The sequence below is a fragment of the Tiliqua scincoides genome, chromosome 6 (assembly GCF_035046505.1).
Source record: "Tiliqua scincoides isolate rTilSci1 chromosome 6, rTilSci1.hap2, whole genome shotgun sequence".
NCBI lineage: Eukaryota > Metazoa > Chordata > Lepidosauria > Squamata > Scincidae > Tiliqua > Tiliqua scincoides.
Genome location: NC_089826.1, coordinates 7,629,727 through 7,654,788, shown reverse-complemented (window position 1 = coordinate 7,654,788; position 25,062 = coordinate 7,629,727). Strand labels below are relative to the sequence as shown.

The 25,062-nt window shown below is 46.3% G+C and overlaps 1 protein-coding gene and 1 pseudogene across 1 annotated transcript; one reads left to right on the top strand and one right to left on the bottom strand.

Moving 5' to 3' along the window:
- Nucleotides 1-368: 368 nt before the first annotated feature.
- Nucleotides 369-24,591, bottom strand: FAM47E (family with sequence similarity 47 member E). Its single transcript, XM_066632273.1, has 8 exons — nucleotides 24,575-24,591; nucleotides 22,743-23,127; nucleotides 20,955-21,106; nucleotides 19,585-19,738; nucleotides 16,597-16,776; nucleotides 8,091-8,243; nucleotides 6,778-6,858; nucleotides 369-443 (listed from the first exon to the last, which is right to left on the bottom strand). Exons 1-8 carry the CDS (start codon nucleotides 24,589-24,591, stop codon nucleotides 369-371), a joined length of 1,197 nt encoding a protein of 398 aa, XP_066488370.1.
- Nucleotides 24,592-24,942: 351 nt separating this feature from the next.
- On the top strand, nucleotides 24,943-25,062 carry LOC136656556 (5S ribosomal RNA; annotated as a pseudogene).

Sequence of the window (25,062 nt, the reverse complement as noted above, 5' to 3'; positions counted from 1 at the left end):
CCCCAGACCAAAATTAGGAGACAAACATGGGGAGGAGTACCCACCCACCCAGCCAAGGGGCAATGTAATGGGATGACAATGTTTCCTAAAAGAAGGGTGAATTACAAGGGTGGCAGACAAGGAGAAAAACAGGAAGCAGTGACCGTAATAAAAGATTCTTCTTCACAAAGCAGGGAGCAAGCGGGTGAATCATGCATCTCAGCGAGGAGATAACAAGAAACCAGAAGAGGGGCAGTTTATATATTCAGTAGAATTAAGGATTAGAACTCATCCCAAACTGTACCAGAGCAGGATGCACTTGGAGGAGTGGCATGTTTTAAACTTTCCCACATTCACAGCAAGGTATCCCTTCATATAAGAACAGCCTGTCAGGAAGAGTAAGTGAACTGGAACTCCTCGCCCTGCAGTGTTACGCTCCTAATTTTTCCCCTGGCATTCGGTTTCTGTGCAAAGGGATATTTGTGTGAGCGGGTAAGTCAGCGATTTTTAACCTTTTCCATCTCACGGCACACTGATAAGGCACTAAAGTCGTCAAGGCGAACCATCAGTTTTTTGACAATTGACAAGGCACACCCATTGACAGCAAGGGGCTCACATCCCCCAGTGGCCCTACTATCAAATGACCCTCCCCCAAACTCTCTGAGCACACCTGCAGACCATCCGCCGCACACTAGTTGAAAATGGCTGGAGTAAGTGATAGTGGGAAGCATTAAATATGCAACCCTCTTCACCTGCAGTCTGATACGGTACTGTCCAGGAAAGGTTTTGTTACTTAAGTCTGCTGACCGTACAAACTGGCTCAAGACAAAGGTCGTAAAAAGAGATGGGATCAATGGAGAACAAAATGTAAGTGGACACTACACATATCCAAAAAGGGTACTGTTTATTTATTGCGCCAAGAGGAAAAGGAAGGAGGCCAAAGAGGTTTGTGTGGCTCCATTTCATCTTCCTTTAACCGCTTCATGCCCACAGCTGAAGATCTGCTTTTCTTTCCCTTTTCAGCCTTTTTCTTCCTATCCTTTTTCTTGGGAGTTTTGACTTTGTCCTATCATGTATAAATGTGCATTAACATGGTCACAGGAACTTGGACATGGCAATGCTCTGTGTCAAATGTGGTACTTTTCACTCCCCCAGATGAGTAGTTATTCAGCATCTTTACTTTTAGAGGTCTATGCTGAGTTGTTAAACTATCTCCTCACACTGAAGATTTAGGCCCAGTTCAGACATCACATTTCTGGTCCAGCAAATAACAGTTTGTTGGATTGGGAACAAGCTCAAACAGCCTCTTGTATGCCTAGTTTCATAGAAGACTTCCTTGTTTATTAAACCATAGTTTGCCACAGGTCTGAAGCAGGAAACTGTGGTTTCAGTGCTCCCTGCAAACCAGAACTGAACTGATTATTTGCTTTTTATGCAGTATTTGTCCAAGCTGAATGGCATGGAAAACTATTTAACAAACTAAGGCCGAAATCCTAACCAACTTTGCAGCACTGACATAAGAGCAATGCAACTCCAAGGTAAGGGGACAAACATTCCCTTACCTTGAGGAGGCCTCCATGACTGCCCCCCCCCCGACTCCAGGATGCAGCACATGCCCCATTGACATATCTATGCCAGTGATGGAAATTAGGATTGCGCCCTTAAGCTGCAATGCCATGCAGACTTACCTGGGAATAAGTGCCATTGGACAAAATGGGGCTTACTTCTGAGAAAACATGTATGTGCTGTTAATGGTCTTCTATGAAACTGGGCATTCAAGGGGAGGAATGGAGGAAACAGGAAGGATAGCATGTTCAAGCTCACATAAGAAAAGCCCTGCTGAATCAGTCCAAAGGTTCATCTAGTACAACGTCCTGTTTCTCATAGTGGCCCACCAGCTGGTCCAATGGGGAAGCTGACAAACAGGAAACGAAGGCAGACTAATCTCCCACCTTTCCTCCCCCACATTCAGAAGTACACTGCCCCTGAATCTGGAGGTAGCACGCAGCCCTCATGACTAATGGGCACTGATAGACCTGTTCTCCTCCATGAGTTTCTCCAATCCCATTTTAAAGCTAGTGGCCATCACATTGCCTTGTGGCAACACATTTCACATTATATGCTGTGTGATGAAGAACCTCCTTTTGTCCGTCCTAAATCTCCTGCTGGTCAGTTTCAGTGAATGATCCCCTGGTTCTAGTACTGTGAGAGAGGGAGAAACACTTCCCTACATTCGCTCTCTACACGCCACGCATAATTTTATAGACTGCAATCATGACTCCCCTCAAGTGCAACAGGAAAAAGGAAGAAGCTCTTAGCTGTAGCTGCCGCCTGGAACTTAAGATGCCAAGCTGGGTCCAGGAAAAGCCCTAAAGTCTGAACATACTTCTCCAGGAGGAGTGTGACCCCAGACAGAGTAGGTAATTCACCTGCTCCCCAATAAAATAATTCAGAAGAACAGGCAGTCTATTATTAATGCTAACCCCTACTAATTGGGCAAAGATGCACCTTTTAAAGCTATGCCCTCTTAAATTTTGCAAGGAGAGAGCAACTGAACCTCTTCACTCCAGCAGGTTGTCTTTTCCAATGGCTGTGCTGATTTTTTTTTTTAAAGATTGTGACAGACAGGGAACAGGGGACAGGGAACTACTTTATTTTACTATGCAAACCGCTTTGTGAACTACTCTTTTTGAAAAGCGGTATATAAATATTCTAAATAATACTAATAATAATATCTAGTTTAGCTTCAGTTTTGTTTTTGTTTTTTGCCCTTAACCAGGCTTTATTGATTTCATGCAACCTTTCAGGGATTCCACCTCCTCACTTGGGATTTAACAAAAGTCTGGAATACAATTGTGTGACTTCAGTGCACTGATTATTCTGCAACCCAAATCCTCTGATGACTACCCGCCCCCTGTAGTTTTAAGCAGAGGTTGAAAAGCAGATTATGACACGTAACAGAACCCCGTGGTAAATCAGTTAATTTCCCTGAAGCCAGAGTCCCCTAGTGCCACCTTCTGAAACTTATCTGACAGAGAGAAATTCAATCACTGGGAAGTAGTGCCAAGTATTCGCAGTTCTGCCAAGCAATCAAGAAACATACCCTAGTCCAGTGGTGGCTAACCTATGGCACGCGTGCCGGAGAGGGCACGCAGAACCCTCTCTGTTGGCACACGCGCCATCACCCCAGCTGCAGGGGTGAGGCCAAGGGGGGGGAAGGAATTGACAGCAGGGGGAAGAGGGAGATGGGGGGCTGACGGCAAAGACCCAGGCGTGCTCCCAAGGCGCCCTATCTAGCCAGGCCACCCGGGGAGGAGGAAGGCCCTGTGAGGGGACGTTTCTCACATCACCCGCCCCTCTGCCCAGCAGCCCAATGGGAGCGCTTCCTCCCTCCCCTGTCTGGGGTAAGGTGGGCGGCTCACATGCGGCGTGTGGGCGGGCACAGCAAAGCTGCTGCTGTGGGCTTTGGGGCGCCAACCCTGCACGTGGTACTGGTCCTTACTTACTAAGAAGTAAGCCTCATTAAAGTCATTGGGGCTTGCTCCCAGGAAAGCGTGGCTAGGATGGCAGCCTGAGAGCCCAATCCTATTCATGTCTACTCAGGAGTCAGTCCCATTATAGTCAATGGGGCTTGCTCCCAGGAAAGTGTGGCTAGGATGGCAGCCTGAGAACCCAATCCTATTCATGTCTGCTCAGGAGTCAGTCCCATTATAGTCAATGGGGCTTGATCCCAGGAAAGCGTGGCTAGGATGGCAGCCTGAGAGCCCAATCCTATTCATGTCTACTCAGGAGTCAGTCCCATTATAGTCAATGGGGCTTGATCCCAGGAAAGCGTGGCTAGGATGGCAGCCTTGGAGCCCGCTCCTGTGCATGTCTACTCAGGAGTCAGTCCCATTAAAGTCAATGGCACTTGCTCCCAGGACAGCATGGCTAGGATGGCAGCCTTGGAGCCTACTCCTGTGCATGTCTACTCAGAAGTAAGCGCCATTACAGTGGATGAGGCTTACTCCCAAGAAAGGGTGGCTGGCATTGCAGCCTTGGAGCCCACCCCTGTGCATGTCTACTCATTAGAGTCTATGAGGCTTACTCCTAGGAAAGAGTGGCTGGGATTGCAGCCTCAGAGCCCACTTCTTTGGGTGGGGCTTTAAAAAAAAATTTTTTTTCTTGTTTGAGAAAATGAGCAGTGGCAAGGTCTTGCAGCCACCCCCTCCCTGCCAATATTTCTTTACCCAGCATGTAACTAGTCTGTGGAACTCTTTGCCACAGGAAGCAGTGATGACAACTTGCCTAGATGCCTTTAAGAAAGGATTGGACAAAGTTCTAGAGGAAAAGTTCACTACGGGTTACAAGTAATAGTAGGTAAAAGATGTTAATGTATGAGTTGTTTTTTTCTAAACTAAAACCTCAGTATTCAGGTTAAATTGCCATGTTGGCACTTTGCGATAAATAAGTGGGTTTTATTTTGCACGACCAAGGCAGTTTTAGTCCCCAAAATGACATAAACGCCTGTTCTTCAAGACTGGCCTACAACTGTGACTAATTGTTCCTGTCAACCAGTGTGATATCCATTTAATGCACATATTTTGTGGCACTAAGCCCATGTTTACTACTAAATGTGCAGTTATCAAGTGAACTGTAGCCAATCATGGTTCCTGATGAAAATAATTCTATTATACATGTCTGCATGTCTTTGTTATGTTCAAGCTTATTTTATTTATTTATTTATTTGTGTATTTGTTTGTTTGTTTATATCCTGCCTTTCCCATGTCAAAACAAATGCCCAAGGTGGCATACAAAGCTCCATAATAAAAGTACAACATATCAAGATAAGTTTTAAAAAAAATCAAAACTGAGCATTAAAACATTAATTTTAACATGAAACACTAAAACATAAAAAAATATTATAACAATTAGCAAAGCAAATTCCAGCGCACGTTATTGAGCCATGGGAACAGATTAGTCCAGGGAAACAGTCAAGGCACAGCAAAAGGCAAACACCCACCTATTAACCAGATGAAACAGGTATGTTTTGAATCCCCCCAAAAAGCCATAAGGGAGGGAATAGTTATTAATTCCCCTGGAAGGGAATTTCATAATTCCCTAATAATTAGGTGCGCACACACACAATATATGCATGCAGAGACCTTTACAACATAATCCTATGCATATCTATTCAGAAGCAAGCCCCACTGTATTCAATGGAGGCTACTCCCAGGAAAGTATGTATAGGATTTCAACCATGAACAAACAGTGAAAGGGATTTGTGCTGCCTTGCACACATGAACTGGGACCCTGGGAGGGGAGGAATGGAGAGTAGTGTTTCAGGGAGAAATGAGCTGGTAGGGAATGTCAGTGGTGTAGCTAGAGGGGGTGCAAAGCACTAAGTATTGCAGGGAGCCTCATTATGATGTGCAAATGACCCCTTCAGAGCCATTCTGGGCGGTGAGAGCAAAACGGAGGCAAATGCTCTTCCGTTCTCACATCATGGTGAGTGGTTTGCACCCTTCTAGCTATGCCACTGGGTAATGTACGTTCCTGTTCTTCAGTTACTGCAAACTGTCCCCTCCCAATGGCTCTTTGCCTGTCAAGTTAACATTACATTGGATGTGTTATCATGTCTGTAGCACCACACAGCCCTCAAAGGAATTCCACACAACCTCCAGACACCTGCAGCTATTCTCATTGCATCTTTTCGAGGAACATACGATTGTACTTTCTCCATAAGCAGAATACAAAGGGGAGAAGTGTGAATCACAGCACATAAACATACAGTCCATGAAGCATATTGGAACTAATTGTGAGTTTGTAAACAGAGAGAGAATTACATTAAGCTAGAATAGATGATGGTTTGTGTACTTTTTTTTTCAAAACCTACGAAGTCTGTTTGATCCGAGGTGACAGTGGAACCAAAAATATACATGTGTGGAGCTAGTTTTCACAGTGGCTATGAGACTGGACTATGAACCAGAAAGTCCCTGGTTTCAGTCTCGCCTCTAACATGAATTCACAGAGTGGATCTAGGCAGGCCATTTCCTCTCAAGCTCAGCCTGCAGGGAGACAGGAATCCTCCTGCTCCATCCACCCAAACCAGATCTGTACCAGATTTGTACCATCTGGTGGTACAAACCAGATCATCCCACTCCTCTATCATCAATTCCTGGGTGGCCAAGGTTTTATTATTGCCCATTCTGGCATCTGACAACACCCATTTCAACCTGCAGTTGCTGTCAATATAGCAACCAAAAGCCAGCCAGTTGGGAAGATCAGAAGTAGCCCTTAGGTTCGGTCTTAGGACTAACTGGGCAACAGTTAGTCCTGATCATGTTTGCCAGACCTGATTCTTTCTCGTGCACATAAGAGCTTGCTCCACTGTCTGTGGACTGCTGAATTCCCCTTTGGCCCAGGTTCTTAAGTGTGACAGAGCAACGCACCTGATTTCCCCCAAATCCAATCTAGACGCATCCTAGGATTGAAAGAGATTATCTATACTAGGTCTGTCCAATTTGTGAACTGCTAAGCTAAATGCAGCTCACCATTTTGCTGATGGCTTGTCAGGAGAGTTTGATAAACCTCTGGTCTTGCTGCCTGTCTGGAACTGCCAAAACAGTGTGTGTTTGTGTGTGTGCGCGCGCGTGTGTGTGTGTAGACCACGTGACACTTAGTGTATCACACAAGTTAGACAAGTCTGATCGAGACTGAGCAGATAAAAACACGGCCTCTGCAAAGCTACAGTGAATGCAGTTCAGCTCTCGAGTTGCACAGGCCAACGAGATCTCATGGCCAACGAGATGGACTTACCGCAGGCTTCCTGTAGCCCTTCATTTCTAGGAACCTATCAAAGGCATATGTGCCATGGCGTGAAGTTTCCTCTTTCTTCGCCTCCTGCTCCTATGAGAGATTCATTAATTTCACACAAAGAGAATGCTTAAAAACAATGTTTCTTAGATTGACGTTGATCCGTACCAGGGTACTCTGGGGACAAAGACATTTCAAGGTAATTTTGTGGGGGTGGGGTGGGGGGAATAGATTTGCCTGCTGCTGCCAACATAGGACCACTTATCAGTGGCTTAGCGGGGGGAGTCACAGTGCTAAGTTTTGGAGGTGCCTGAATTCACCATGCAAGTGGCCCCTCCTCTTCGGAGCCATTCTGGGCGGCAATAGCAAAATGGAGGCATCTCCTCTGTTTTGCTCTAGCTGCCTAGAATAACTCCCAAGGGGAGGGGAAGTGTCCACATGCATGGTGCATTCAGCTGCCTGTGAAACACAGCACTGAGACCCCCCCCCCAGCTACTTTACTGCCAAGTATAGTCTCCTTCCTTTTCTTTCTGTTAAAAAAAAAAAATAGGCCTCAGATCTTGGAATAGGAAAGGATTTCTTCAAAACCACTGGAAAATGGAAGAATTCCAAAAGCGCAACAAAGCATATGGTCATCCCTCCCCAGTAAGATACTAAGGATTTGAAAGCTACTTCTCACTACATGTGCAGGTAAGGGAGGACAAAATGTCATGTCAGCTGCGATGGGTGCATGCACATGCAAATTATCACTCTTCTGAGCAGCATATATGGGAGCAGGAACTCAACCATCTCCCAAAGGATGCTACCAAGTGTACCCCAAGGAAGAACCTATTTAGGTGCATTCCTTTTGAACCTATTCACTACTGAGGTGAGGTGCAAGTGTTTTTTAGCTTGTAGCTCATGGACAGAGGCAAATCTAATGGCCCCAACACCTGGGGCAGTGGTATCACGTGATGTCATGATGTCACTTCCATGTTTTCTGGAGAAGGAGGAGGTGCTGGTGACAGCTGCTTTGCAATCTGGCCGCTGCCCCCATTCCTTTTCCTGTGGGGGCTTCCCCTTGGGGGAGGAAAAGGAAAAGGAAACAGGAAAAGGAATGGGGTGGCAACCAGATCGCGAAGTGGCCATCGCCAGCACCTCCTCCTCCTCTGGAAAATCCAGAAGTCAAAGAAGAGTAGTTGCTGGTGGAGGAAAAAAATTGTGCCCCCTTGGCACATTACCCAGGGCACGTGCCCTTCAGGCTCCACCCTTGTTACACCTCTGCTCATGGATGCCCCATAACTTGTCATTCGGATAAAAATGGCTTTTTCCTCTACCTTTTTGAGCATCTTCTTCCTCAAATTCAGAAACTTTTGAAGACATTCAGGGATTTCATCCTCAGCCCTTGCTTTTTGTTTTTTCCATTTCTTGGGATGAAGGTACCAAGCTCCATATCTAATCTTCTCCCATTTTGGCTCAGAAGGTGTCTGCTAAAAGTAATGGGTATTTGTTTTCTCAATAACCAAATAAGGCATTTTCCTTTAGGTCTCCTAATTACAGAATAAGACTCAGCATTTATCTATTCTCTTGTGGCTATTGTTTAAATGCACTTTATGTGTCTGTAATCCTTGCTACAACCCCATGAGTGAGGCCAATATTATTATCTCCACATTTCAGGTCAGGAATGTGAGAGCACCTTGCTTAAGGTCATCGACTGTGTTCATGGCTAGGACATGTCTTCTACCAGGTGCGTCACTGCTCAGAACCTCACATGGGTGTATAATTACAGCCCTTTTTAACATGAAACACCACTGTGGGAGGGAGCAACTGAGAGCAAAGAACTGGTGGGGAAAGGGGGTTGCATAACCTTTCCCCTGATCTCCCTTTCCTGCTTCTAAATGCTTCCCTATGAATTTCTCCTTGAAACCTCAAGGGGGAAAAGCTGCTTTGGGGAATGCAGTTTGCCCCACCCTGTCTCTCAGCCTCAGTATACAAATCTAAAAGAAGGCTGTCAAGCTATAGGCAAATACATTTGCATTGTAGTTTGGCCTTCAGTGACTAAACTATACTAGATACGATACTATACTAGATCAGATCTAGGTCCTGGTGCGGGGAAGGAGAAAAGCTGCACCTTTAAAAATCCCTTTTCGTAGCATTAAAGCTACAAGAGCTGCTATCTCTACTGCACCTTGTCACTCTTTTCCTGATATGTAAGACCCAAATCAACTAGTTTTGCAGACACAACTGTAGTGTGTCAAAACCACAACTGGATAGCATAAGTCTTTCATCCATCCTTCCTGGGGGGCTTTTCCCTGGCACATTACAGAGAAACCAAGAGACTTGCCTATCTCTTGCAGATGCAGTACTGCAGGATGGCCAGCAGGTGGCAATCTAAGAACATTGTTCTAAATCAGTGACATGCTGACTGAGGTGAGCATTGGTCTGGGGGCAAGTAAAAGATGTGAGTTTGTGTCTATTTTTCTATTTGTGTTTTTGTTTTCATTTTTTTTAAGCTAAAAGCAATCTCAGGAAGTAGCAAGTTTGATCGGCAGAATGACAATAAGGAGAAAAAGGCGACTTGGGCTTTTCTCCGGCAGATGTTTTCCTACTTAAAATCCATTTGCCCCAATCCTGGCCTCCCACAAAAACACAGCTTGGGTGAAACAATTTTGAGTGAAAAAAAATGGCCAGAGGGAAACAGTTAAGATGCTAAGCCCCCTCCCTGCCTCCCATCATCATTTAAACTCAATCCCAAAAGTGTAGCTGGGTTCCAGTTCATTCTTTCAGCTTACACTCCAGTCTGTCTTGTCTGTCTCAGACCAAATAACTGTGTCTTTTCCAGAAGTTGCTAGAACGACACTGAGAACCTATAATACATTATTTGTTACACTGGCTACAGGGGGTGGTGGTGGTGGTTGAGGAAACCTTATAGTCTCACCTCAACTCCTCCCTGATGACTTTACAAAGTCATCTTGCCTTCCTCCACCTCCTAAGTAAACCTTCCCTTAAGGAAGCATCCTGTAGCTCTTTTGTCAATTCCCAGGCACACTGGCTAGGCACGACCTCTGGACAAAGTCCAAATGTTAGGTTCATTTACCTGTTAAATCCCAATTCTGTTACATTTTTCCCCCCAACAACACAGTGCTTAATCTTTGTGTCCAGAAAAAGACATGGCTTCTATAACATTTGAAAAGCAGCATAAGGATTTTTCCCATGGTAAACTCATGGATCCCATCCCCATGAAGTACCAGTACTAGGTGGGTTGGTCCACAACACCTGCCAACAAGCCCTTGTGGTCAAATCTGCACCAGACACATTAGCTACATTCCCTGGGTTCAAAAGGGGGAACTTGGAACCTAACTACGCTACGGTTTCATGTTAGTTTTGTACCGGTTTGTATGATGATGATGGGTGATGAAGCCTTCTCAGTACTGGCACCCCATTTGTGGAATGGAATGCTGGTCGCAGAAACGCTTTCCTGGCATCAATCTGATACCCTTCCAGCATCAGATGAAAACTTTTAGATTTGCTCAGGCTTTTTAAAATGTTACTTAAAAGCTTTTAAATGTATGATAATATTGGCTCTATCAAGTTTATCATTATTTCGGCAGTTTGACATTGCTCTTATTGTATTTTAATATGCTTTATTAGTCATGTGAGCCACTCAGAGAGTTTTTAACTGAAGAGTGGCTTGCAAGTTTTTAAAGAAAACACACAAAGGATGACATTCTGTTTTCATTTACTTTTACTCCAAACCTACTCCTAAGGAGAGAACGTGTAGAGTTCAAAAGTTCTGTTAGACAATGGATTGGCAAGGTAAAAGAATTCCACTTGACCTATAACCCTAACAAGAGCCAATTAGTGAGTCATTATCTGAAGTGGCTTTCAAGAACTATGCTGTTTTCAGGTTCTCTCTGAAGCTATGTGGTGGCATGAGCAGGAAAGGAACAAAGAGAAATAACACAATGAAAGTCCTCATATTAAAGAGACCTCCAGTTAAAGGACTTCTAGTAACAGTGGGAAGAGCCGCCATTGGGAATCCTGGAGAATCACCAGCAGTGATTGACCCTACTAGGCTAAACAGTTGCTATAGCATAAGGCAGTTCCTCACATCTGTATCTAATCTGATCTCAAGCTTCCCACGTATATGGTGTTTTTCCAGTTACATGGCAAATTAGAGTTCAACACTCTGGTTCATCAGAATTGCCAAGGATTCATACTCTTGAGACTATTTCCATAGTCTGTTACAGAGCCTGTGTTGAAACAAGAATAAAAGTCAACAGTGTTTGGACCTTTTGCAAGAGGTTGCACCTCTCCTGTCCATTAATGCTTTTGCCGATCCCTCAATGTAAGCAGAGGGATCGTGTTTGTTTTGGCCCAACCTGGAGCACGAGAGTCTCCTCCCCTGTGGGGGGATTGGAGAAGGGCTGGAGCTGGGCAGTCCCAGAGGGCTCTTAAGCCACCAGCCCTCTTCCTCCTTTTGCACATGGGCACAGTACTGAAGGCGTGAGATGGACTTTGGCATGCGCCTTCAGGCAGCATGGGCAGGGCAGAACCCACTTGCAGTCCTCAGGGGCTCAGCGGCACGAGGACATAGACGGGGCCCTGGCCGGGACCGCGGGGTCTGCCTCAGAGGCTCAGCGGCTCGAGGTGGCACGGGCCACGGTCCGGCTGCCTCCCCCTTACAGGATAGACCAGGATGAGCTGCGCCGCCTGAGAAAGGGGCAAGGCTTGGAGTCGGGTGCACGCCCAGCCTGGGGAACATAAGAACAGAAGAACAGCCCCACTGGATCAGGCCAAAGGCCCATCTAGTCCAGCTTCCTGTATCTCACAGCGGCCCACCAAATGCCCCAGGGAGCACACCAGATAATAAGAGACCTGCAAGGCTTCCTGGGAATTGTAGTTAAGAACATAAGAGCAGCCCCACTGGATCAGGCCATAGGCCCATCTAGTCCAGCTTCCTGTATCTCACAGCGGCCCACCAAATGCCCCAGGGAGCACACCAGATAAATTCTGGGATAAATTCTGGGACAGATGTGATTCTGATGCCTTCCAGTGGTCCAGCCTCCGCAACACAGGTGCTTCGCTGCCAAAGCAGCTGCAGGTCTCAGCCTCTCCTTCTGTACTATAACTACTAATAAAGTGGCCCTTTCTCCCAGGTCTGTTGTCTCGAGTGTTCGTTGGGGGGGGGGGGGGTCGTATACTTGGTCTCACACTCCCAGGGTTTTGGGGGCTCAGAGTTGTTGGTTCTGAACCCTAGAGCCCTCAAAGATCCCTGTTCGGTAGTACTGCCACCACCCTGTAAGAGCCAGTGTCTCAGTTCAGGGATACTGGGACCCTCTAGGCTCAACTATATCCCTTGTAGGCACTGAGCACTTTCTTTACTTAAAGTCTCAGTCCTTAAGTCACTAGTCCTCAATGAGGATTCGGTAGCTTGCTGAATGGCTAGGCAGGATTCTGAATCTTTGTCCCCAACAGACAATGAACCAACATGGTAAAAAGATTTTTACTTTATTAAATACATAGGGTTACAAAAGGTTACAAAAGGCAGCAAATGCTAGAGGCATAAAAACTTCAAGGAACGTATCAGCATAAAACAACAAAGCTAACTGGCTAACTCTATTATTCTCTAACCCTCATCTGGGTCAGCTTCTTTTGTAGATCCTCAGGCCAGTTACCTATGGCCACATGGTCCTGGCGGGGCAGGATGTGCACCCACCACCTCTCTCACCCAGAGACAAAGACCAACCGACCAAAGACTCTGTCCTCCGGAAATGAGCTGGAAGCTCGCCCTCTCAGCTCTTCCCTCCCCCCCCCCCCCGGAGATCTACAGCTGCATTCCATCCTTGATGGGTGTCTTTCTGGCTGCCTAGGTGCTACATTATCACTTTCCATTGATTTGTAAATCCTTGCAGCTAGGACTGCAAGCCCCTTGCAAGCCCCTTCTGTGTTACTGGGTTACTGTGGTTCAGGCTTTGCAATGCTACTAGGCCTAAACTGTACATATTCATGACAGGGTGCACAAACAAATGCACAGGAGCACATTCAACCACAAGGGGAATCGTGTTCTGAGGAATTGTATGAAGATAAAGCTCTCCTCTGTTCTACTTTCTGAAGGGGAAATGGGAGATTTCAATGGTGGACAGAGGCAACTTGCAGAGTAGTGGAGGGGGTTTCTACCATTCTAGTTATAGTCACTACAGTTTAGGAATAAGAGTACAGTATGTATTTTTCTTTAAACCATTTCTGCCCAACGTTGCATATATGCAACAGGGATCCAACATGTACACCACTGGTCCGGGCAAAAATAGGTTAACAAGTTGTCCATAATCCCACATCTTCTTTATACTAATCCCTCCCTAGTTTGTGGATATTTAGGAGCCAAATGTTTGCTGCCACCTCCCACCTTCATTCCATACCACTATAGTAATGTCTTAATTTGTGGTCAACCTGTAGGAGGAATCAGTGTCACAGGCATTTCTCACATCTAACTTTGCCCAGCCCAGATGAGAAAACAACCACGCTAATGCTTATCTCACATCAAAATGGGTTCTACTCCATGTTGGCAACCTTCAGTCTCGAAAGACTCTGGTATCGCGCTCTGAAAGGTGGTTCTGGAACAGCGTCTAGTGTGGCTGAAAAGGCCAATTCGGGAGGGACAATCCCTTCCACACTGAGGGCAAGTGCAGTCTGTCCCTGGTCTGTCTCCCTGGCTATGGGCCTTCCTTCTTTGCCTCTTAGCCTCAGACTGTTGGCCAAGTGTCTCTTCAAACTGGGAAAGGCCATGCTGCACAGCCTGCCTCCAAGCGGGCCGCTCAGAGGCCAGGGTTTCCCACCTGTTGAGGTCCACTCCTAAGGCCTTCAGATCCCTCTTGCAGATGTCCTTGTATCGCAGCTGTGGTCTACCTGTAGGGCGCTTTCCTTGCACGAGTTCTCCATAGAGGAGATCCTTTGGGATCCGGCCATCATCCATTCTCACAGCTGATGGAACATACCAAGATCCAGGTCTACAAAGCTTGCATCCTGAGTACACTTCTGTACTGCAGCGAGTCATGGACTCTTCACTCACAACAGGAGAGGAAACTGAACGCTGATGGATTCTACTGGATAACAACATATGAGCCCATTGCAGGTATGCTAAACTATGTGAACATAATTTTAATCAGAGCCTGATCCTATATATTTTGCTGCACACGAGCAATGGAGCACAGGGGCACAAGGTTCACAGCATTACCAGAAAGGCACACAGGTTGCAATCCAACCAACTTTCCAGCTTTGACATAGCTGTGCCAATGTGGCATGCACTGCATCCTGCAGTGGAGAGGCATTCAAGGAGGCCTCCTCAAAGTAAGGGCATGCTTTGTTACCTTACCTTGGGGCTGCGTTGTGGCTAGGTCAGTGCTGGAAAGTTGGTTAGGATTGCGCCCATAGACTCATAGAATGTTAGAGTTGGAAGGTGTCATGAATATGTACAGTTTAGGCCTAGGTTAGCATGTGAAGCCTGAACCAAACTAAGTCAGTAACGGAGAAGTGGCTCACAGTTCCCAGCTGCAAAAATGTGAGTAAACAAACAAAATGATTGTTGTCTCTCCTTTGCTGGCCAGAAAGGACAGACAACAAGAATTGCAACCCATTGGAATGTTTAACACCTCAGTAGACTGCGGGGCGCGGGAATGGAATGCAGCTATGGATCTCCAGTTGGGAGGGGTAAGAACTAGGAGGGCTGGCAACCAGACACACTCCGAGAAGGTTCTGTCCTCAAAAGTTTCTGATAGGACAGTCTAAATAAGTATGAAGTCACCTCAGTACTATTAGCGTAAGAAGTATACTAATGAGTGCCCCAAGGGGTGTGTCCAGTTCTTCTTGGGCAGAGTTTTTTGGTTGCAACATCCTGCACGCTGTGAGCTCCATTGTCCACCATGGGCATCTGGCCTCACAGGTAGCCTGGAGCTAAGAGATCTACAAGAGTAATTGACCCAGGTGAGAGATAGGGATTAACAGAGATAGCCAGCTAGCTTTATTATTTTATTGCTGATATGTTTCCTAGATGTTTATGCCTCTAGCATTTGCTGCCTTACTCTCACTTTATGTAACCTCATGTACTTAATAAACTAAAATCTCTTTTACCAAGTTGTTTCATTGTCTGTTGGGGACAAAGTTTCAGAATCCTGCCTAGCCGTTCAGCAAGCTACCAAGTGCTCGTTGAGGTCTAGTAACTTTAATTGGAGAAAGAGCTCAGTGCCTGCAAGGGATAGAGTTAAGCCAAGAGGGTCTCAGTGTCCCTGGACTGAGACACTGGCACGTACAGGGAGGTGGCAGTACTACTGGATGGGGGGGGCCTTGAGGGCTTTAGGGTTCGAGAGCCAAGAACTCTGAGCACCCCAAACCCCCCTAAGTTTGCGACAGAAGGCTGCTTGGAGATCATCTTGTCCAACCTCCTTCTCAGTGCAAATGACTACAGTATCTCTAACAGACGGCCATCCAGCCTCTGCTTGAAATCCTCCAATAAGGGAGCCCACAAGTCTGTTCCAGTGCTCTTACAGGTAGGAAATTCTTCCTCGTGTCTAGCCTAAGCCTACTTCCCTGCCGTTCCAATCCACAGGTTCTAGTCCTGGCCTCAGGAAGCACAGAAAGCAAGTCCTCTCTTTCTTCTGCAACACATCTTCCCGCACATGACAGTGCCATGAGGTGCAGTGAGGCAGCCATCTCAGGCAGCTGAGCTGTTTGCCTGCTGTGCAACTGCAGAGCAGTTCATTTTAAGAGGATCGCAAAGAACATCCTGGCGAGTTCTGCCCTCTGTTACCGAGTCGAAGGTTGGGCTTTCATTCTCGGGCATCAAAATATGATACTGGCTTCTGGTTGATTATTCCTTTGTTGCACTGATAGCACAGAATGATCAGCTGATGCCTCTCGCTGTTAGGAAATGGTTTCCTGAAACTTGGAGATGTGCCATGTGTTTTCAAGATAGGCATCAGAGTTTAGGAATGGTAATCTGCGCCGGCATCTATCCGATGCCCTCACCCGCCCACCCAGCCAAGCCCTTGACAGAAGCAGTGAAGGCACTAGTCACCCAAGAGATTTGCATCACTGGCACCTTTGCCTAGCACCTCCCATCTACAAAAGTGCCCTTAGATACCACTGCATTATCACAGCTGAGAGAGAGAGAGAGAGAGAGAGAGAGAGAGAGAGAGAGAGAGAGACAGCTTGTGACTGAAGTCAATTGCATAGGCATGACCTAGGGACTCTAGGCTCGTCTAGAGACAGGGGTAGGGACTATTCATGGAGTTTGGTTAATGTTTCGTTAAAATAAGCTTACTGTATACTGATTACATTGTTCTTTATTATGCCTGATAAGTATTTTATTCTTTAAATAAGTTCTTTATTATGCCTGATAAACATGTCACCTGACCACCTTAGTTGTGATGCATGAGCAGAATCCCACAGCCTAGTGGTCAGAATAGCCATTGCCCATGATTACAGTGGTTATCTAGTCCTCAGGTCATTAACTGCTCTGCAGGGTAGGGAAAAACACTGGAGGGAACTCAGAGAAATTGAAACAGCAGTATCTTTGGCTAGCTGTGAACCTTACCTCCTTGCTCGGACAGCCAATCTAGTCTATTAGGCTTAACAATGTTGGGGGGGGAGCATTGCTACAAATACTATGGTGCCTGTCATTTAAACAGAAATCTAGAGGGATGCTCCCACTTTGGGTTTGTATAGCAGAGCAAATTGTATACGCTAATTTTTTTTCTTAATGGTATCTTTCCATGCATATACACTTGCAGACCAAGTTATGTTCTCCATTTGTACCACATTTCAGTTGACTTGCTTTGGCCCACTTACCTTTACAGGGGTCTTGGTAGCCCTCCGGGGCTGGGGTGACCCCTGGCACTCCCTTAACTCTGTAGGCACATGGCATAGCTCCACAACTTTAAAGGGCGCTGATGTCCTGGGCTTGGATTCATACCTAGTGTCGAACAATTTCATGACGGTGGCTTCGTCAATGTTATACTTTTCACCTCCCTGGAATGATAAGCCAAGCACACACACACACACTTGAAGGTGACAAACCTTTTGGTCATTGCTGAACAGGGAAGGGAAGGGAAGGGAAGATGTTTCTACAAAGCTAGTAGGGAACAGTGTGTTGGGTGGATGGTCTAGGACTATATCACTGTTAGCAACTCCAACAACCTTTATTGGCATCATACATAATAAATACATGATCATAAATATAACCCACAAATAAAATAAACACAGAAGCTACTGCATGGGAAATGCTCACACAAACATGCCAGTCAGGGCTGCCTTGGGCTGTTAAAAATAAAAACGTTTACAAGAAACTCGGCAACAAACATCGTCGTTTCTTGCGAAAAGTCATGTAAAAGAAACGCTGCAAACAGATGGGGGGCCAGAATAGTTGGAGAGAACAGGGTCCAGAATTGAGCGGCGGAGCTTGCTAAATGCAGGGCAAACGCAAAGAAAGTGAGTGACAGAGTCAGGCTCAATGCCACAGTGATTGCGACACCTTTGGTCAAAACGTATCCGAGAATAACGACCGTTCAGCACTGCAGAAGGGAAAATATTTAACCGGGCTAACATAAAAGCCCTCCTCTCAAGGAGGAGGAGGCAAAAGAGGGGAAAATTCCATAATACACTGTTAGCAATTGCAGTGTAGCGGGAGACACCCAGAAGTGATGTCACAGCAGAGACATATCCAGGAGCAGTGCCACCTAGGGTGGTGATGTCACCATGTCACACAATGTTGTTATGTCACGTGACACCACATCACTTCCAGGCTAGGAGGGGGGTGGCATTGTAGTCACAATGTAGCTGCTGCCCCCCCCCTCCATTCTTTCTCCAACAGTTTCTCAGTCAACTTTCAGTTTCTACTGAGCCCCTGCACGCCCCCGAGCACAGCACTAAAGAGTTGGCACAGGTCCAAGGAGATCCACTGAAAAGTGGGAGGTTTTTGGAAGGGTGGAGGTGGGGATAATTCCCCTTCCAAAGTCTCCTGATCTGCCCTCCCTGCTGGATACAGTACGTGCCTTTTTGGCACAGCTGTGTCAGCAGGGGGGAGGAAATGATAGGGTGGATCCTTAAGGACATGATTTACAACTAAAGGAGATGTGATAGAGGTTTATAAAAATACACATTGTGTCAGTGCCACTGCCAGGCAAAGCTCTGCTCAGGGGTCCCCCCTGATACCACTGCCTGTTCCCTAATGGCATATTGGATACTGCCACTACCCCCACTACTAAAGGTTCAGAGGTATGCTAAGCCAAAGTGGGCCCTCTGATGACCATGGGCCCTTGGCAACTGACCAACCTAACTGACCATTAGAACATAAGAACAGCCCCGCTGGATCAGGCCATAGGCCTGATCCAACTTCCTGTATCTCACAGTGGCCCACCAAATGCTTCAGGGAGTACACAAAACAGACACAACCTGCGTCCTGGTGCCCTCTCCTGCATCTGGCAATCAGAGGCAGCCTGCCTCTAAAACCAAAAGCTTTGCACACACCTACTATGACTTGTAACCTGTAATGAACTTTTCCTCCAGAAATCTGTCCAATCCCCTTCTAAAGGCATCTAGGCCAGATGCCATCACCACATCCTGTGGCAAGGAGTTCCACAGACTAACTACATACTGAGTTCCCAATCCCAACCCACCTCATAATGTGAAGAAAGTGCTTACGTCCCTCTCTCCTCATGCTACGACTTGAGCTCACCCTATGACACTGATAGACACTTCAGAATAAAGCTTTCCCTGGAATGTCCTATGGCTGAAAAAAGGAGGCTGCATATTTAATGTCCTTCACACACAAGAAGTCCTGCAGTTACAAAAATAGCATGTCAGGAAGAAGGTTAGGCCTTCATGCATACAATTCCTCCACCTGCAGCCTGAACTGATATAATTCATTAGCAGTTGAATCTGCTAATTCTGTACCTCAGATCAAGTACCACTTGATCTGAGGAGGATGAGATCCTCCTTCCACCAGTCAAAGGATGGTAGTTGAGAGGATGACCAGTCAAACCTGAATGTGATCAAAACCAATCCACACTTCCCTATTATTATTTTTGGGCCTTCACAAGAGTCAGTGGCATCGCTAGGGGGGTGCGGGGGGTGACGTGCACTTGGTGGGGTGACATGCTAAAATAGCGATGGTTAGAAGGAACCCCGTCATATTATATACCGTTGGATGTGGAATTTCGAGCGGAATGCAATGCAAAAAACCAGAGTGGAATATCTCCTTTCTATCAAAAGTTATGGCCAAAAAAACAGGAGAACAAAATATGTATCCCTATGGGAAGAGAAAGTGAGCCATATCAAGTGTTTACTCGTGAGTAGGTGAACCTGCCTTATTCCATTGGAAAGGGCAGGCTGAAAGGAATCCAAGAACACCAGAATGGTCCTGATCCATTGAATGCAGCCCCCACAAACACCCGAGAAGGAAGTCCCTTCGTCCAAGCAGATGAATGTATTGAGCCCTATGGAAAGCAAAACTAAGCCTCACAGTCATGTTTACTTGGGAGTAAGCTACCGTGCTTTGGCTGGTGTGGAAGATCAGGCAAGGCTACCAGAATGGTACACACACACACACACACACACACACACAATGGATGCCTCATTTCTCCTTGGGCCTAAGTGCTCCTAGCAGGCTTTGCAGTTCACATATGTTTGTGACTTCATAAAAGAAATTTGCTTATCCTTCCTGTGGTTAACAATACCAGATTTTTGCTTTTAGTTATTAAGCATACAAGCTGGATGATTTTGTCCTGCCATGTGGTCAACTGATTTCTGCAATCTGCCGTGACCACTCTCCCAGCTTACCATGGCGCTGACCCACTCACAGAACTCTTTGGTTACACGCTTCACGTTTTCATCCAAGGGAGGAACGTAGCCTATTTCGGCTGCCATTTCTCTCTCAGCCACCTCTTTTTTATTAAACCACATGTAAGGATTCTTGATTTTAGGCAGCCAGGCCCTAAAGAAATGAGAAAGATGCAGTTATCAAGTATCTCTGACACTCAGTGATGATACCTACATAAGGTGGCTATGCCGGGTCTCCAAAACTAGAGCTGATAGGGCAAAACTGATGCCATATAGCCAAGAATAGGTCTAACATTTAAGGCACCAAAATGTGTGTTGAGCTGTGTTATCCATCAGAGCAGTCAATTCATTGTTAAGCAGACTAGCTTTCTTCCTTGGGCTGCCTGGATTCAGCTGAATCAGCGAGGTTATATGGAGTAACAAAGTAAAAGCAATGATCTAGGACAGGGGTATCCAAAGTTTTTGGCAGGAGAGCCACATCGTCTCTCTGACATTGTGTCGGGGGCCGGGGGAAAGAAGAATTAATTTACATTTAAAATTTGAATAAATTTACATAAGTTTACATAAATGAATATATTAAAGATGAACTTATATGAATGAATTAGGATCTTGCAATAGCTCAAGGCCTATAAAAAGTCTTGCACAAAGCAAGGCCAGCCTTTCCTTTGCTGTCACTACTAAATCACAGACGTGAAACAGCAAGCAATGGAGGGAGCCCTCATCCCATAGCTCACGCGAGAGGTCAAACCGTTGCCCTCATGCTGTGTCGGGCCAGTGTGGGCTCCAACATATCTCCGGAGGGCCAGAGGCTCATTGGAGACTGGGGGCTCCCTGAGGGCCGCATTGAGAGGCCTTGAGGGCCGCAAGTGGCCCAAGGGCCGGGGTTTGGGCACCCCTGATCTAGGGTAGGGCAAATGGTAAGGTACAACAGCAAACTGAGCTTCCCATACCAAAACACAGATCTGACCTGGAATCTCTTATTGGGGTGACCAGTCATGTCACAAGATTTGCTGTGGCAAAAATCCTTGAGCTTCCCATCATTTTTCCTAATTTTTTAATCCTTCTAGCACCCCTTCCCCAATGCTTCTGTGATATCATAAAAGTGACTGACAGTCCAATCCTACCCCCTGCCACACTGTAGCATGCAACAGCGTCAAGGAGGTGCTGCATGCTTTGGTGTGGCGCGTTCATTAATATGTGGAAAAACTTTCAGGCAAAGAGCTACTCCTGACGCTTAACCTAAGAAAGTTCACTTGGCTGTTATATCACATTTCAAGGGACCAGAATGTCAGACACCCACACTCAGCAGCAGATCAGTTTACATAAGCAACTGTTGACAGTACTCATATCACCTATTCCCCAGTACTTACGGGTGGGTTGCGCGATGGCTTGGTTCTGGTTTTGTGTCATCTACAAGTTGATAGTGAATAGTCGGGAGATTTGACCCAGTTCTGCGATCGCTCCATGAGCTCCTGCTCACGTGCATCTCAGGGTCCAGAAGTCTGACAATGTCCTTAAAAAGCTGAAGGCAAAGCAAACGCACGGCACCAGCTCTAGACAATTTTGCTAACAGGTTCTCCCTGAAGCAAAAAGCTTTGACTTTAAATACGGATTATAACTGAACAATTTCATGCTTCGTGTAAAGAAACTTTGAAAATAGACTTCAAACTGTACTGAAGATCAGAAGGTAAATGAAAAGAGCCCCGCACTATTATCCACATGCATTATGAATACATTCAGTCTCATAGCTTCAGGAATCTAACTAATGATCATGAAGAGTTACTGGAGATAGACTGGAGAGGGATCTGAAGGCCTTAGGAGTGGACATCAACAAGTGGGAAACCTTGGCCTCTGAGCGGCCCACTTGGAGGCAGGCTGTGCAGCATGGCCTTTCCCAGTTTGAAGAGACACTTGGCCAACAGTCTGAGGCTAAGAGGCAAAGAAGGAAGGCCCATAGCCAGAGAGCAGACCAGAGACAGACTGCACTTGCTCCCAGTGTGGAAGGGATTGTCATTTCCAAATTGGTCTTTTCAGCCACACTAGAGGCTGTTCCAAAACCACCTTTCAGAGCGCGATACCATAGTCTTTCGAGACTGAAGGTTGCCAACACACTGGAGATAGATTCTTGGGGCCCAGTCCTACCTAATTTTCCAGCACTGACGCAGCTGTGCCAATGGGCTGTGTGCTGCATCCTGTGGTTTTCAGGGTAGTCACGGAGGACTCACCTTAAGGGAGCATTTGTTCCCTTACCTCAGGGCCGCATCAGCCCTAGAAAGTTGGAGGTGATTGAACCCTTACACCCCAAACCTAGGCATGTCTACTCAGAAGTAAGTCCCATTAGAGTCAATGGGGCTTACTCCCAGGAAAGTGTGGATAGGACTGAGCTGTTAGTCATCACACAGTTAGGCAACATGCATTAACCCGGATCTCTCTTCCTCAACCCAACCCCTAACTAGGCTGTTTTCACAACTCTCCAGCTTAAGTGTCACAGAGTTACTATTCTGACTCAATCCCATATGGCCCAATCCTATATGGCCCAATCCTATCTAAGGCTGTTCTGCCCAATGCAGATTGGCCTTACACTAGCATTTTTCAATATTTGTCCCCTGCTGTACCACTTCACATGTACCACTTTGCATTGTCAGTTGCTTGAAGATTGGAAGCCAGACATGACACAATGAACACAAGTAAGAGCCTCAGGGTGGAAGGGAGGGCTTTTTTGAGCTTGCAGAAAACTCATTCTGAGCTCTTGCTGCCAGGTGACAGGGATCCGTGGGTCCTGCGTGTACCACTGGACTCCAGCTCAAGTATTACTTGAGTACCGCTGCTTGAGAATCACTGCCTTACAGCCCAATCCTATCCACCCTTTCCTGGGAGTAAGCCCCATTGATTCAAATGGGACTGACTTCTGAGTAGACATGCATAGGATTGGGCTGTTAGACCATTATAATAAGAAGCAACAGTGTTTCTGCTTTTAGGAGTATAGTCTGAAAGTATTAAATAGCAACTCTACTTTCTTGGCTTAATTTTGCTGAAATAATGAGAGCTAGGAATGGGAAATTCAAGGTCAAGGACTCAAGGACTCAATTCAAGGTCCACTTTTGTACACAAGACTGAATGCACATTTGTGCTGATTGGGGGGGGGCTATTTTTCTTACCTCTGGAGATACACTCTCTTCCAAATGTGGGTAAAGAGCTAATGGATGTTGGATTAGGCAGCGCTCAGCCTGTGCAATATAATCTTTCCTGGCTTTCTGTGCTACACTGAGCTTGGAGAAATTCACATTGATTTTTGTCTGCGGTTCTCGGGCCTTATAGGGTACCATCTGTGAAGCACTCATTTTTTTGTACTGCAGAAGGATAGGTACTGGGCCCTTTTTGCCTCGGATGATTATATTGTCAGATGCGGGAGGGTAACCATTCCTGAAGTCATCCTGGCCACTTTTCAAAAATCTCCACCGCTGGCTATTGAGGGCATCTGAAAACCTCTCCTTGTTTGTGATGTATTCTTGAAAGCACTTGGAAGGCAACTTCTCTTTATACCTGAGAACAAACAGTGATGGTCAGTGCTTGAAGTGGACAAATCCCAGCCTGGATAGCTTTAAACAATGAATGGATCATTCAGCTTCCTTCCCAGTATTCACTTGGCTATTCAATCATTATTTTGAATTCTGCACATAAAATAGCACACCATTCATTGCATGTTTAGCCGCCCAATCCTATTGCCATGCCACGGTGGAGATAGTGTTCCAGCAGCAATTGACACTTTACAGTATTGTAAAGTGCCTTCTGGAAGCACACGGTGTAGCATAGTTCTGGGGCACCTCTGCAGATGGCAAGGAGGACCCCACTCCAGGTGGAGATGAAGAGAAGCCCGGCCGACATTGTTAAGTCAATAGGGTGGGCGGGAGGGTGGGGGGAATGGGGCAGAACATGGTAGAGGGCTGGGATGTATCAGAAGCAGGAGAGAGTGGAACCCAGTGTGGGCAACTTGAGTCAGATACTACCCCTTCCAGGACTTGCTGACACACACCCTTTGTCTCCTTGGACATGTACCAGCTAAAGAGCTGGCACAGGTGAAAGAGACTCATTGACAACCGAGGGGCTTACAGAGGGGTAGGGGAAAATCCCTTTCCCTTCCCAAGCCTCCCCACTGCCCCCCTTCATAGCATGTAGCACAGCTTGTTTTTGGTGCGGCTGCATGCAATGGTAAGAAAAAGGATCGGATCGGGCTGTTAATGAGTCACAGTGCAAACCTCTGCATGCTTCCTTGGAAGTAAGTTCAATTGTGTGCATAGGACTGTAGCCTTATAGGACATTAATGGCGAAAAGAAAAGAAAAAAACAGGAAGAAAGCCAACAAATTTCCTTTGACCCCTCTAAATTGCATAGGGCCAACCAGTAGTTTACAGGTGACACGCAGGCTTTCCTAGCTTCACAGAAGTCTTCAGGCAAGGTGAAAGAAACTCTAACTGGTTATCCATGCCCATTTCTTGTTTGTCCAGCCAATGATTTTAGACAGAAGGCAACAAGCCATTCCCATTTAGTGGCATCTAAGAAAACAGGCAGTTCTTTTCCACCAGCAAAAAAAGGGAGAAGCAATCCTTGTCTCTGCTTCGCCTACTTTGTCCAGCCGTGCATGTGCTGTCTGTGTCCGCAAGAAGGTTGAAGAATTATTGAGTTGTAAGCAGCCTGGCTTGCTGAGGGTGACAACAGGTTACGATCTGAGCAGAGTTGCTGGATGGTAGGGAGGGCTCCAGCCGCTGCCCCCAAACTAAGCTTATCCTCCATTCAGGAGCTTTGTACCTGATGAATGGCTGGAAAGGGCTACTCTTCACATAGCAGGTGGAGTCTTCCCAGCCTAATGATCCCATTATCCCCATCAGATGTTCATCAGAAGTTATGTGTAAGTGCAGGGAGATGAATCTTTCTTAGAATCCTGGCAAACAACCATCTTGGTCACCTCCCTTACATGCTCCCTGATTGCTCACCAAGGGGCAGGGCACATCTTGGCAGATGCAAAGGGATTCTGGGATGATCCTGGAAGGGATAGAGTCCTCAGCTACTCCTGCTGCAAAGAAAGGCAGAGCAATGGAGGGCTGTGTCCTGGCAATTTACAGCCACCAGCTCAAATGAACCATTCATTCATCCTCATACTGGAAGGCCTGTGGTTGCTAGGAGACAGGGACCAAGATATGACAACAATTATGTGCAGTAACTGTCACATAGGGCCTATGCTCAATGTACTAAAGCCAGAGTTAATTTTTTTCTTTCCCACACAACCCCAAATTCTCCTCTGAAACAAATAATGTTGAATATTCATTACCCGAATATTCTGCATCTAATTAAATTTGACTTTAATTGCAGCAACTGTTACCCTGCAGATACCTGATCTTGTCTGATCTCAGAAGCTAAGCAGGGTCAGGCCTGGTTAGTACTTGGATGGGAGATCGCCTGGGAATCCCGGGTGCTGTAGGCT